The sequence below is a fragment of the Phoca vitulina genome, unplaced genomic scaffold (genome assembly GCF_004348235.1).
Source record: "Phoca vitulina isolate PV1807 unplaced genomic scaffold, GSC_HSeal_1.0 scaffold12, whole genome shotgun sequence".
Taxonomy (NCBI): domain Eukaryota; kingdom Metazoa; phylum Chordata; class Mammalia; order Carnivora; family Phocidae; genus Phoca; species Phoca vitulina.
This window is the reverse complement of record NW_022589715.1, coordinates 22,727,306-22,737,675: the sequence shown is the minus strand read 5'-3', so window position 1 is coordinate 22,737,675 and position 10,370 is coordinate 22,727,306. Positions and strand designations below refer to the sequence as shown.

At 54.3% G+C, this 10,370-nt stretch overlaps 3 protein-coding genes across 4 annotated transcripts; 1 reads left to right on the top strand and 2 right to left on the bottom strand.

The window, feature by feature from the left end:
* The first annotated feature begins 2 nt into the window (after positions 1–2).
* On the top strand, positions 3–2,545 carry WBP1 (WW domain binding protein 1). Of its 2 annotated transcripts, XM_032410646.1 has the most exons (5): positions 128–342; positions 672–773; positions 1,292–1,394; positions 1,522–1,698; positions 1,868–2,545. In XM_032410646.1, exons 1-5 carry the CDS (start codon positions 274–276, stop codon positions 2,320–2,322), a joined length of 906 nt encoding a protein of 301 aa, XP_032266537.1. In that variant the 5' UTR covers positions 128–273; the 3' UTR covers positions 2,323–2,545. The 2 variants fall into 2 exon arrangements, with proteins under 2 accessions (XP_032266538.1, XP_032266537.1); XM_032410647.1 differs by lacking the exon at positions 672–773 and having other exon boundaries at positions 3–342.
* An 80-nt stretch (positions 2,546–2,625) lies between these two features.
* Positions 2,626–9,237, bottom strand: MOGS (mannosyl-oligosaccharide glucosidase). The gene is made up of 5 exons (XM_032410621.1): positions 9,152–9,237; positions 5,987–6,607; positions 5,567–5,793; positions 4,901–5,097; positions 2,626–4,662 (listed from the first exon to the last, which is right to left on the bottom strand). The coding sequence occupies exons 2-5, from the start codon at positions 6,327–6,329 to the stop codon at positions 2,919–2,921; spliced, it is 2,511 nt and encodes an 836-aa protein (XP_032266512.1). The 5' UTR covers positions 6,330–6,607; positions 9,152–9,237; the 3' UTR covers positions 2,626–2,918.
* On the bottom strand, positions 7,558–10,072 carry MRPL53 (mitochondrial ribosomal protein L53). Its single transcript, XM_032410648.1, has 3 exons — positions 9,885–10,072; positions 9,672–9,784; positions 7,558–9,562 (listed from the first exon to the last, which is right to left on the bottom strand). Exons 1-3 carry the CDS (start codon positions 9,974–9,976, stop codon positions 9,429–9,431), a joined length of 339 nt encoding a protein of 112 aa, XP_032266539.1. The 5' UTR covers positions 9,977–10,072; the 3' UTR covers positions 7,558–9,428.
* Between the last annotated feature and the right edge of the window lie 298 nt (positions 10,073–10,370).

The following is a 10,370-nucleotide window of genomic DNA, read 5'->3' as shown; positions in this document are numbered from 1 at the left end:
GGCGGAGGCGCTGCTGTAGATTGGTCCCTGGGAGAAACCTCTGGTCCGTTCCTATTGGCCCGTCCGCCGGCGGGCATCGCTGATTGGCAGGGCCGAGCAATCTGGGTCCTAGTTGGCAGAGCTCTCCCCGGATGGAAGCTCCGGCCGCGGAGTGATGGAGGCGGCAGCGAAGATGGGCCGGGCAGGGACCATGGCGGTGGCGGCAGAAGTGGCAGGGGCGGGGCGCCTGGCGATAGAGGAGGCTGTGGTCTACAGGGGGCTGTAGGTGGAGGCATGGCTCAGGCCAGCAGCGGGAACGGCAGCGAGGAGGCCTGGGGGGCACTTCGCGTGCCGCAACAGCAGGTATCCCAACTGCTCCAAAAGCCTATCACGACAGCCATTTATTTCTCTTTCCCCTCTCCTTGTCCCTTCCTTTTGGGGGGTTGGGGAGGAACTCACGTAGCCAAAGATACTGTGAAGTTCCTAAATATGTCCCTTCTACTCTTTGTCTAAACTTTGTAACGTAGATGCAGTTGACTTTGCCTGCAGCTTCTTAGACCCCCATCCCGTGGTTGCAGTGGAAGCTTGCAGTGGCTCTCCAGTGACCAAAGGCATAATGAGGCCCAGGGAAGCTCCCTCTGTCTTGCAACAGTTATTTGTGATGTTTTTCTGTGTGCCTATTGTCACAACAGAGTCCGGCAGCGTCTTCTCTTGAGGGAGCAATTTGGAGAAGAGCTGGAACCCAGACTCGCGCCCTGGATGCCATCCTTTATCATCCACAACAGTCCCATCTGGTTGGGAGCAGTGCTCTGGGTCTCATATGGCCCTTCCTGAGACCCAGGGGTGGAAAGATCCAGCGTGGGGGTGGAGAGGCAGACCGTGCGGGGGATAATGAAAGCATCCTAGCATTGGAAATTACCTTAAACCCCTTACCCATTGTTTGAGACTTTGAGATAGCTCAGACTGCCCCCTGGCTTCTGCCCAAACACTCCCTTAACAGAAGACACCCTGGGGAGCCAGCCTGAGTGTGAGAGAAGTCTCTGTATGCAGAACTGAAATCCGCCTCTTTGTATGTCCACACCTTGCATCTTGTTCTCTAGACAGATTCTTGTTATTCCAAATCCTCTTCCGTGTCAACAGCCCTTCAGATATTTGATCACTCCTCTCACCGTCACTCTTCCCCTCCCCACAGATCTCTCTGAGCTCAACTCGGCTCACAGGGTGGGACTGTGTCCCTGCATGCAGGGGGGTGGGGGTGGACAGTGCCTGGGGCTGGGATCTCCTTTGGTTCTAAGTGCCTCCTTGCTCCCAGCTTCGAGAGCTCTGCCCAGGAGTGAACAACCAGCCCTACCTCTGTGAGAGTGGCCACTGCTGCGGGGAGACGGGCTGCTGCACCTACTACTATGAGCTCTGGTGTGAGTCTCCAAGGGGGCTGTTCTTGGGTCCTTCTGCCCACCCTCCCTTGGGCCTCCAAATTCCAACCTTCATGGACCTTTCTCTGCCTGGGAGGTATCTAAGATCCTCCCTCCTCACCCCTTGCAGGGTTCTGGCTGCTCTGGACTGTCCTCATCCTCTTTAGCTGCTGTTGCGCCTTCCGTCACCGGCGAGCTAAACTCCGGCTGCAGCAACAGCAGCGCCAGCGGGAGATCAACCTGTTGGCCTACCACGGGGCATGCCATGGGGCTGGCCCTGGCCCTACCGGTTCACTCCTTGACCTTCGTGAGTGGCTTGAGGCTCTGGGCCCACTGGCAGTGGCCCCTCCCAACCCAGAACCCTGAATCATCCCCACATTCCCTTTTCGGACATTTCAGAGCACCCTTTCCCTAATAGGAAAGGTACCACTGCCCCACCGCTGGTTGCCCCACCAACCATGCCATCTTTCCTGCAGGCCTCCTCAGCGCCTTCAAACCCCCAGCCTATGAGGATGTGGTTCACCGGCCCGGCACACCGCCGCCTCCTTACACCGCAGCCTCAGGCTGCCCCTTGACTGCTTCCAGTGACCGCACCGGCCGCTCCTCTGCTTCTAGCTGCCCTGCCCACTGCGAGGGAACAAATGTGGAAGGTGTTGCCTCCCACGGGAGTGCGCCCCCTCATCAGGAGGGTGAGCCTGGGGCAGGGCTCAGCCCTGCCCCCACACCCCCTTCTTGCCGCTATCGCCGCCTGACTGGTGACTCAGGTATTGAGCTCTGCCCTTGTCCTGACTCCAGCGAGGGCGAGCCAGTCAAGGAGGCTAGGGCTAGTGCCACCCCACCAGATCTGGAGGGCCCTTATGTGCTGCCCCTCGATCCTGTACCCCAGGTCTCTCCTGTGGGGCTAGCTTCCACTGAAGGGGACATCCCATAAACAGTTTTGGGAGGGTGGCTGGATTCCTTGCCCACCAGAAACAGTCCGGGGCCCATATCCTCGAGTTCTCCTTGGCCTCTCCCTGCTGCCTCGAATCTGCCTGAAAGGGGTGGAGTCCTGAGGAGAGCGGCAGTGTCTGGGGGACTGTGCTAGCTGTACCCCCAAAAAACATACACAGGAGCCTTTGATCTCATTAAAGAGATGTGAACCAGCTGCTTGTGAATTTGGGTGGACCAGTGCTCAACTTGCTGCATTGCATTTGACCTAACTGGATTTGGAGGGGATATGTAATGGCCACTTTTCCCACCCTCCTCTGAAGAATAGTAGGCAGCCCTCAGGTCTGGACTGAGCTAAGACCTCTTGGTGAGGCAGAGCTGGCAAAAGCAATAGAGCTTGGCATGGTTTTCCAATTTATTTAGAAAAATAGACTCTGAATTCACATTCACCCCAGGGCTATGTGGGATGACAGTAAGGAGACACCTGAGATGAGCTGAAGAGGGTTTGAAGCACTAGTATCTGAGGGCTGGGGGCAGAAGCTAGAGACCTTGTCCTTCTATTCCAGAGTGGGGGCCTGGCACCCCTCTCAGCCTCCCTCTTCAGTAGTCTTCAGCCATGGCCAGTAGGACAAGGCTGGTCCAGCCTTGGAAAGGGCGGCAGCCCATGCCCCGCCCATCCCGGTCACTATACTGCTCCCAAAGGAAACCCGTGGCCTGATACTGCCGCCACACATTGCCCACCACATTGGCACGGAGCTCACTGTGGAGCTTGGCAGCCCGGGCCTGGTGGGGACCCTCCAGATGACCATAGTGGTAGAGAGCCCCTAAGGCTAGGTAGTTGACATTGAGCCACACGGCACCCCGCCAGTAGGGAGGATCATGCTCTGAATTGCGCTGACCATAAAAGGGGCTGGAGGCTGCAAGGGAGCGCAAACCAAAGGGGCTCCAGAGATGGCGGCTGTCAGCTAGGACGTCCAGCAGGGGCCCAAGGCGGGAGGAGTTGGGGTCCAGCAGCCGCAGCAGCATGGGAAAAAGACTGACATAGCCCAAGGCATCCACATACTGTAAACGAGGGTGGGGCCGGCCCACCACCCGCACCAGCCCCTGAGGGGGCCGAGGCTTCAGCTGCACTGCTCTTGTGTGGTTTCCAAAGTCTGCAAAGACTCCTAGCTCTGGGGCCCAGTGCAGCTCATCCAGGCTCTCTTCTGCCTCCAGTGATGCAGCCAGTGGGCCCAGCTCCGCAGCTGCCTCCGCCTCTCCCAGCTGCTCTGCCAACCGTACCAGCACACGGGCACCCAGTGCCACCCAGCACCGCAGGTCCAGGTGCCGCTCGCTGGCTGAAGGATGCGAAGCCCGGGGATAGTCATCCAGCCCCGAAGGCAGTGTCTTAGGGTTCAGTAGGGTTGGCAAGGCAGGGTCCCGGCCCCGCCAGCGATAAGATAGTGGCACTGGCCCTGCCTGACTCTTATAGAGCCAGGAGAACCAGGCACGCAGGCGGGGGAAGGCCCTGCGGAGGAAGGCAAAGTCAGCAGGGTCACCACTCTCTAGCATGTGGGCTATAGGCAAAAGCAGGGTTGGGGGATTGGCATGCGCTGCCCTTTGCACCAGGAATTCTGGGGGCACCCGGGCTCGGGCCTCATCCCCCAGCACCTGCTCCCGTCCAATCCAGCCATCAGCATTGAGCAGCCCCAGCCAGTGACCTAGGACCTCCCGCGTAATGCGGGGATCCCACCGCTGGACCACCAGCTGGTGAAAGCCTTCATCCCAAAGGAAGCCTCGTGGGAAGAATGACCGGGAGGGCACTGCCGTGAAAAGAGGGACAGGTGGAAAGAGGGCTGGGTCCACCTTCTGCTCAGACCCCTCAACCCCCATGTCTGCCAACACCAGACCCTGTCCATAGAAGTAGCCAATCCCACCAAGGAGGCCACTGAGGGCAGCCTGACCCAAAGCCTGCTCCTCGGGGCTCAGGCCCTTCCCCTTCAGTTGAAAAGTCTTCTCAAAGTGCTCTCTAAAGGTGTCAGCATGGCTCTCCAGGGCTCGGGTCAGCAGGCTGCCGGCCAGCTGCTCCCAGGGTTGGCTTCCTCCTGCCCGGGCACTGCCCGATTCAAACACCAACTCCACGGAAAAGGGGACTTTCAGTGTCACCTGTTGTATCAAGAATTGCCCTTGTCCCTGTCCTTGCCCACTTGGGCCTTTGTCCTCCCACTTCAGAGATCCTGGCAAGCCGAGGTAGCGTTCAGGGGAAGCCCCTGGTGGCCGGTGCTGAAACCAGCTATTTAGGCGACTCTTCACCATCTCTGTCAGCAAGGGAAGTCCTGGGTTGGAGGACCAGAAGACATTGTAGCTTGAAGAGAAGAAGATATGGAGAAAATTACTCAGGAGAATATGGTAAGGATTATAAAGAGAAATAAGATGAGATCAGCAGTCAGAATGGAAGGGTCTTGGCAATGCAGGGGACATGGAGCCTGGTGAGAAGGGAAAAAAATGGTGGAAAGGGTAGAGTGGGGGAGATTGAAATCAGGCTTCGTCCGCATCCATACCACCCCTACCAGCACCCCCACCTTCTCTCTTCCCCTAGTTACCTGCTATACTTAGGGGCAGTGTCCCCTGGATTGGTTGGTGCCATAAGTGTAAAACGGAAGTCACCAAGTTCACTGGAGTGCCCACTGATGAATTTCAATTGCCCCTTGGCCCCAACCTCTGGCACTAGGACTTCCTTGCCATCTGTCACCACATAGAAGAACAGGGACACCAAAGGGAGGGTAGAGGTACCTGAAGTCTGGATGACCAAGGAGGACAGAAAAACAGCATTAGATTAGCAGTATCTCCTGAAAATTAAGCTTTCCTGAAAGGGGCACCATGCAGGAGCAACATGGTAAACATACATCTACAGTGTTGAGGGTCAGTGAGGATTAAGCACCCAGTGAGATGAGGTATAAAGCTTTGCACAGGGTTCTCTGGGAAATAATAGAATGCTTTTGTGTCATGTACTATACTAAGAACGCTACACATCATTTTCTTTCATTCGTACAATTCTATGAGTTAAGTGCTATTTGTATCTCCATTTTGCAAAAAGGAAACCATGGCTTATGGATAGTAAATAGAGATGGTCATACAGACAAATGTTTAAGGCAGGCAGCCAGACTCAGAGCCCCTGCTGTTAACTGCCACATCATACTGCATTTGCTGGCAGCAAAGAAAGGGTGAAGGGAGTCTGGGCTGGGGGAAGGGTGTCCTGAGGCCCTGACCTGAGGTTCTACAGTCACTCTCCAGCTCCAGTCCCCTCCGTGCTGACCCCCAGGCCTCTTGACGAACTCAGTGGTGAGCCTTAAGGCCCCATCCTGGATGTGTTGCCGCCCGAAGGAGAGACCGTCGTGGAACTCCCAGCCATAGGGACCCACGCCGTCCCCCTGCTCACACGTGTGCCTGAGCTTAGGGGTCCCTGGGGTGGCGCCTTGCTGCACCCACATCAGTCCTGGGGGTAGAATGGCCACGTAAGTCAAAGAGAGAGCAGGGGACCTGTCCCTCTGGGTCTCCGAGAATTTCAGGGTCATCCCTCCTCATAACTCTCCTGAACCACACCCCTCCCCACTCTTGATCTGGCGTGAAGCTGGGGCTCCCAGATTAAGAGTCCGCCTGCCTACCCGCCCGTCCCGAGGCCCAGTTACCGGTGAGGAGGGGCTTCGGGCTGCGGGTCTTCATGCCGAAGTAGACGTGAGGGCGGTAGGTGCCCCAGAAGAGGTCCGGGGCCACGGCGGGGCTGGAAGAGTCGGGAGGCAGTGCCGGGGGCGCGGAGTGCAGTGTGACCGCCCGCCGCGCACGGTGCCACGCCAGCAGCCAGCAACCTGACAGGCCCAGGGCCAGAGACAGGACCACGACGCCCAGAGCCGCTCTCCAGGCAGAACCACGGGCCTCGCCGCCCCGTCGTGCGGGGCCACCCCGAACCGCCCTTTCAGTTGTCCGCGGTCCGTCTGCCTGCGCTCCGCGGCGCCGCCGCTCGCCCCGAGCCATCCTAGAAGGGAGGTCGGCGTTGCGGGAGCTCGGAGAGGCGGCAATGGAGCCCGGGTCCTGCTTTGTCTCCCCGGCTTGCGCGCGGCGCACGGGCAGCCACAGACCTGTCAGCCGAACCTGCCGGCCCGCGCCTCCCGCTCCGCTTCCGCCTCCTGCCGGAAGCCCCGCCCCGCCACGTCCGACTGAGTCTCCGAGTCCCGAACCGCCGCCACCGGCGTGGCAAAGGGCTGGTTGTCTCCAGGGTTAACGTTTCTTTGGCATCTCACGGATTTCACAAGCTAGTAGAGAAAAGTAATCTCACATTGGCTTTTTTGTTTTTCAAATGACTATATAAAGAACCTGAAACGCCATTCCGAGTGTTTTACATGTAACCGCCCCAATCAGGTGGCTGAAAACTGGCCTAGAAAGTTAAAGTAACTTGGCCCTGGCCACAGAGCCAGGAAGTGGCTAGCTTGGAGCCCAAGTGTATCTGAAACAGACTGGATCACTTTGCCCACGCCCATGCCTTCTTTCCTAGTTAAGTGGAGTGTGCCGGGGTGGACCCAAGAGGAAGCCTGAGATCTGTTCCAACAGTGTCTTTAAGCGACCCTCTGACAGTTTAGGATTCCTTATCTAGATGAACCCTAAAAGGACCGTAACGGTGGTGCATGCACTTTAAAGAATGCATTTTACCCCCTCTTTTCTACAACCCAGGAAGCACAGAAGCTTAGGGGAAGGATCAATTATATCCAGGTCAGAGAAGGCTATAGGAAGTGGCAGCTGCACCTCAAGTGGACCTAGGAGAGTTGACATTACAATTAATGGTGGTTCAGAAAAGCAACTTGGATTCAGTTACTTGTTTCTCACAAACAGCTTGGCATAAAAGGTATTTTCATAAAGTACAAGTCCCTATCACCCTTTAAAAAACCCTACTCAACACCATGATGCTACTCTAGCTATTATCACACCTCCCATCCAAACTCATTATATAAAGTTAATACTGTATGTTGCATATTCACTTTCTATTTTGCTATAACCTGATATCTGACCACCCCTCCCCCCCGACTAGATTTTCGCTTTTTCAACAATCACCTTCTGACAATCCCAATGGTCACTCCTGTCTTTATCTTGCTACCATTGCATCTAGTTCATATCTCTATTGTAGCACTCATTACATACCTGGGTTTCATTATTCATCTTTGTATGCCAGTACTAATCAAAGTTAGAGGCACAAGGTAGATAGTAAATATTTGTAAATTCAACACGTTTATTGCACACCATGTATCAGGCACTATGTAAAGTGCAGGGGACACAGAGAAAACAGCCCCAACCTCAAGTTCACAGTGCCAGCATTCAATCTATGTTTACAGCAATGTCTGAACCATCCCCATATTTACAGATGAGGAGAGTGGTAAAATCTGGCCAGAGATAACAGCCAGTTAACCATCAAGCTGAGGAACTACAATCTAGGCGGGCAGTATCCTTTCGGCTATAGCATAAGGCCTTAGACAACATTTATGCTCACGGTAATGTTCTAGGCGCTTTACAGATACCAACTCATTTAATCCTCTCAACAGTCCTAGGAGATAGGTCCTATTATCCCCATTTTACTAGTGAGGAAACAGGCACTGAGACTAAGTAATTTTTCCACAGTCACAGAGCTACTTAGGGACCATGTTAGGATTTCAACCCCAGGAATTCTGGCTCTTTACTACACCATACTCCCTCCTGGTAGGTTGTTTTTTGGTAGTTTCTTTTTTAAAGGGGGAGGGGGGAAAAACCAGCTCTTGAAGATCGCACCCTTTTAAGCAGAGCAGCAGTGTACTAACGCTGTAGCAAAGTCATGGAAAATGTATTTGGCAAAGGACACAAGCAGCCAGTGTCCAGAGATCCTTGATTGCCTAGCTAAGCATTCTGAAGTTTTCTAAACCCGTAGCCATCAACCATTTTTCCTACAATCCGAGGTAAGAATAATTCTACACTGCAACCAAGTACATGCAGATACACACATATATACATACTTTCTATTTTATATATGTATATTTATGATTATGGCTGAAAAATTTCTTAAAAGAATACTTCCCATTCCTGTGCCATGCACTCTGATACTTTTTGTTCTATTTTACTTTGTTTTTTAAAGGTTGATTTATCCCCCTAAATTGATTTCATGATCCACAACCAGTATGAAAAACATGTTAGGCACAGTGTGAAACAAGTAGTAGCAAGACAAAAACAGTGATGTGCTTTGAAAAATAAAGTTAAGCAGCAGCAAAAATGATCAGAAAAAAAGGAGACTGGGTGGAGAATACAATGATACAGTTAAATGAATGGGAATGGAGAAAACATTTCAGAAGCTTTTAAGACAGCATATTCTGAACTTACTGACTGGATATGCAGGGAAAGGGAGAGGGCAGAACCAGAGATAATGCTATGGTTTCCAGCCCCAGTGGCTGAGCAGATGAGTGCCCTTAAAAGGAATGGGGAAGTCAGGGGAAGAGGCAAGTATATGTGTATGTAAGATTATAAATTCTATTTTGGACGAAGAGTGTTGTGGAATTTGGAGGAAATCAGTAGTATGTAACCTGACTTTAGCAGAGTAGTTGAGATTAGAGCCAAAGAGAAATGCAGGATTTAACCCTCTGCTATGACAGAGGATGAAATGCCCCAGAAATAGAGAAAAAAGTGAAGGATGAGAGCAGTACACTTTTATGATTAAAAGGAAAAAGACCCAAGAGGAAGAGAAGTTCCACAAGGTAGTGAATTAAAAGTGGCAGATGCTACTGAGATGGAAAGATGAGGACTGAGAAAAACAGCACTGGATTTGGCTGATGACTAAGAGGTACCTTGAGTGAGTGATGGGAGAAGCCAAATTCAAAAGGGTTAAGCACGGGCCGATGGTAAGAAAGTGAAATAAATTCAAGTTTGTCCAGACCCCTATCTGATCGTGTCTCGTTCCAGAAACGTTGGTTTATCAGTAATCACGGGACTCTCTCTCTCTTTTTTTTGGCGCTCCGTGTCCCTTCAGACGGTGATTCGAGTGATGAAGTCTCTCAAGCTCTTCTTAGGTAGGTATCCTAGCAATCCCAAGCTAAAATCTGATTGTTGGGCTTTTCTGCGCTGTCAGCGCCCGGTACCAGCGCCGGGCTTGTCCCCGCTTCCCGCTGTAGCCCTGGCCTGGATGTGGGAGGCAAAGGCTGTGAACATTTCTTGAGCAGTGAGGTGAGCGCCGCGCATAACCAGGCGATGCCCGTCTCCTGGGGAAGAAACAAACGAGTAAGGCACCGGGAGGGCGGCGGGGCCGGGACTGAGGGCGCGCGTGGGCTGCCTGACACCCTTCCCGCCCGCCTCCCCACCGGAGCCCACCGAACAGCACGTCCACGCAGGGCTCGGAGCCGTCGTGCCTCACGTCCGCAATCACCGAGCAGTTGAGGTTAGTGGAACGGACCTTCTCGCTGCTCACCGCCTGGAGGAAGGTCCTGCCGAGGGAAAACTGCTTGAGCGCCCGGCCGAGGGGGGTAGACCCCCGGCGGGAGGTAGACGCGGCCCCTTCCCGTCCCCACTCCTTCCGCCTCGTACCTCGTTGACTCCACATTCTTCTCGAAGGGGCAGAATTGAACCCGAACCTGCTTCACAGATCGGAGGCCGAGCCGAGCTAAGGACGCCGCCATGGTGACCTCCGCCCCGGAAGGCCTAGTGCGGCCGGAAGTGTCCTCTACCGCAATGCTCCCCTTCCTGCCCTCGGCTGCTGCGCGTGCAGCTCTCCGACCCTCCGACTCCGGCGCCCGCGTTCCGTGGTGCTTGCCCCCGACCCCGACCGCCGCCCCGGGCTCCCCAGCCCGAGAGGGGGAGGAAGGCCAGCAGGGAGGGAGGTAGTTTCCACACAGGGTATGGAGGGCCCCAAAGTAAGCAGTCAGTAAACACCTATCATTAATAGTCCTTTTGTACCACGGTGAAGCCGATAAATATTGCAAAAGCCGTTGCGCCTCCCTCCGATAACACGTCCGTCTTCTGCAGCCTTTACGCCTTCCGTACGCTGTACGCGGCTGTGCCAGATCTAGGTTA

Bases quoted from the DNA above. Each gene is read 5' to 3' on its own strand.
- WBP1 (XM_032410646.1), top strand. From the start codon at position 274: ATGGCTCAGGCCAGCAGCGGGAACGGCAGCGAGGAGGCCTGGGGGGCA. The intron at 774-1,291 runs GTTGGGAGCAGT...CCTTGCTCCCAG, and splicing joins ATCCACAACAGTCCCATCTG to CTTCGAGAGCTCTGCCCAGG. The intron at 1,699-1,867 runs GTGAGTGGCTTG...TCTTTCCTGCAG, and splicing joins CGGTTCACTCCTTGACCTTC to GCCTCCTCAGCGCCTTCAAA.
- MRPL53 (XM_032410648.1), bottom strand. From the start codon at position 9,976: ATGGCGGCGTCCTTAGCTCGGCTCGGCCTCCGATCTGTGAAGCAGGTT. The intron at 9,785-9,884 runs GTACGAGGCGGA...TTCCCTCGGCAG, and splicing joins AAGAATGTGGAGTCAACGAG to GACCTTCCTCCAGGCGGTGA. The intron at 9,563-9,671 runs GTGGGCTCCGGT...TTTCTTCCCCAG, and splicing joins CTGCGTGGACGTGCTGTTCG to GAGACGGGCATCGCCTGGTT.
- MOGS (XM_032410621.1), bottom strand. From the start codon at position 6,329: ATGGCTCGGGGCGAGCGGCGGCGCCGCGGAGCGCAGGCAGACGGACCG. The intron at 5,794-5,986 runs GTAACTGGGCCT...TTCTACCCCCAG, and splicing joins CCCGAAGCCCCTCCTCACCG to GACTGATGTGGGTGCAGCAA. The intron at 4,663-4,900 runs GTAACTAGGGGA...CTTCTCTTCAAG, and splicing joins ACTGCCCCTAAGTATAGCAG to CTACAATGTCTTCTGGTCCT.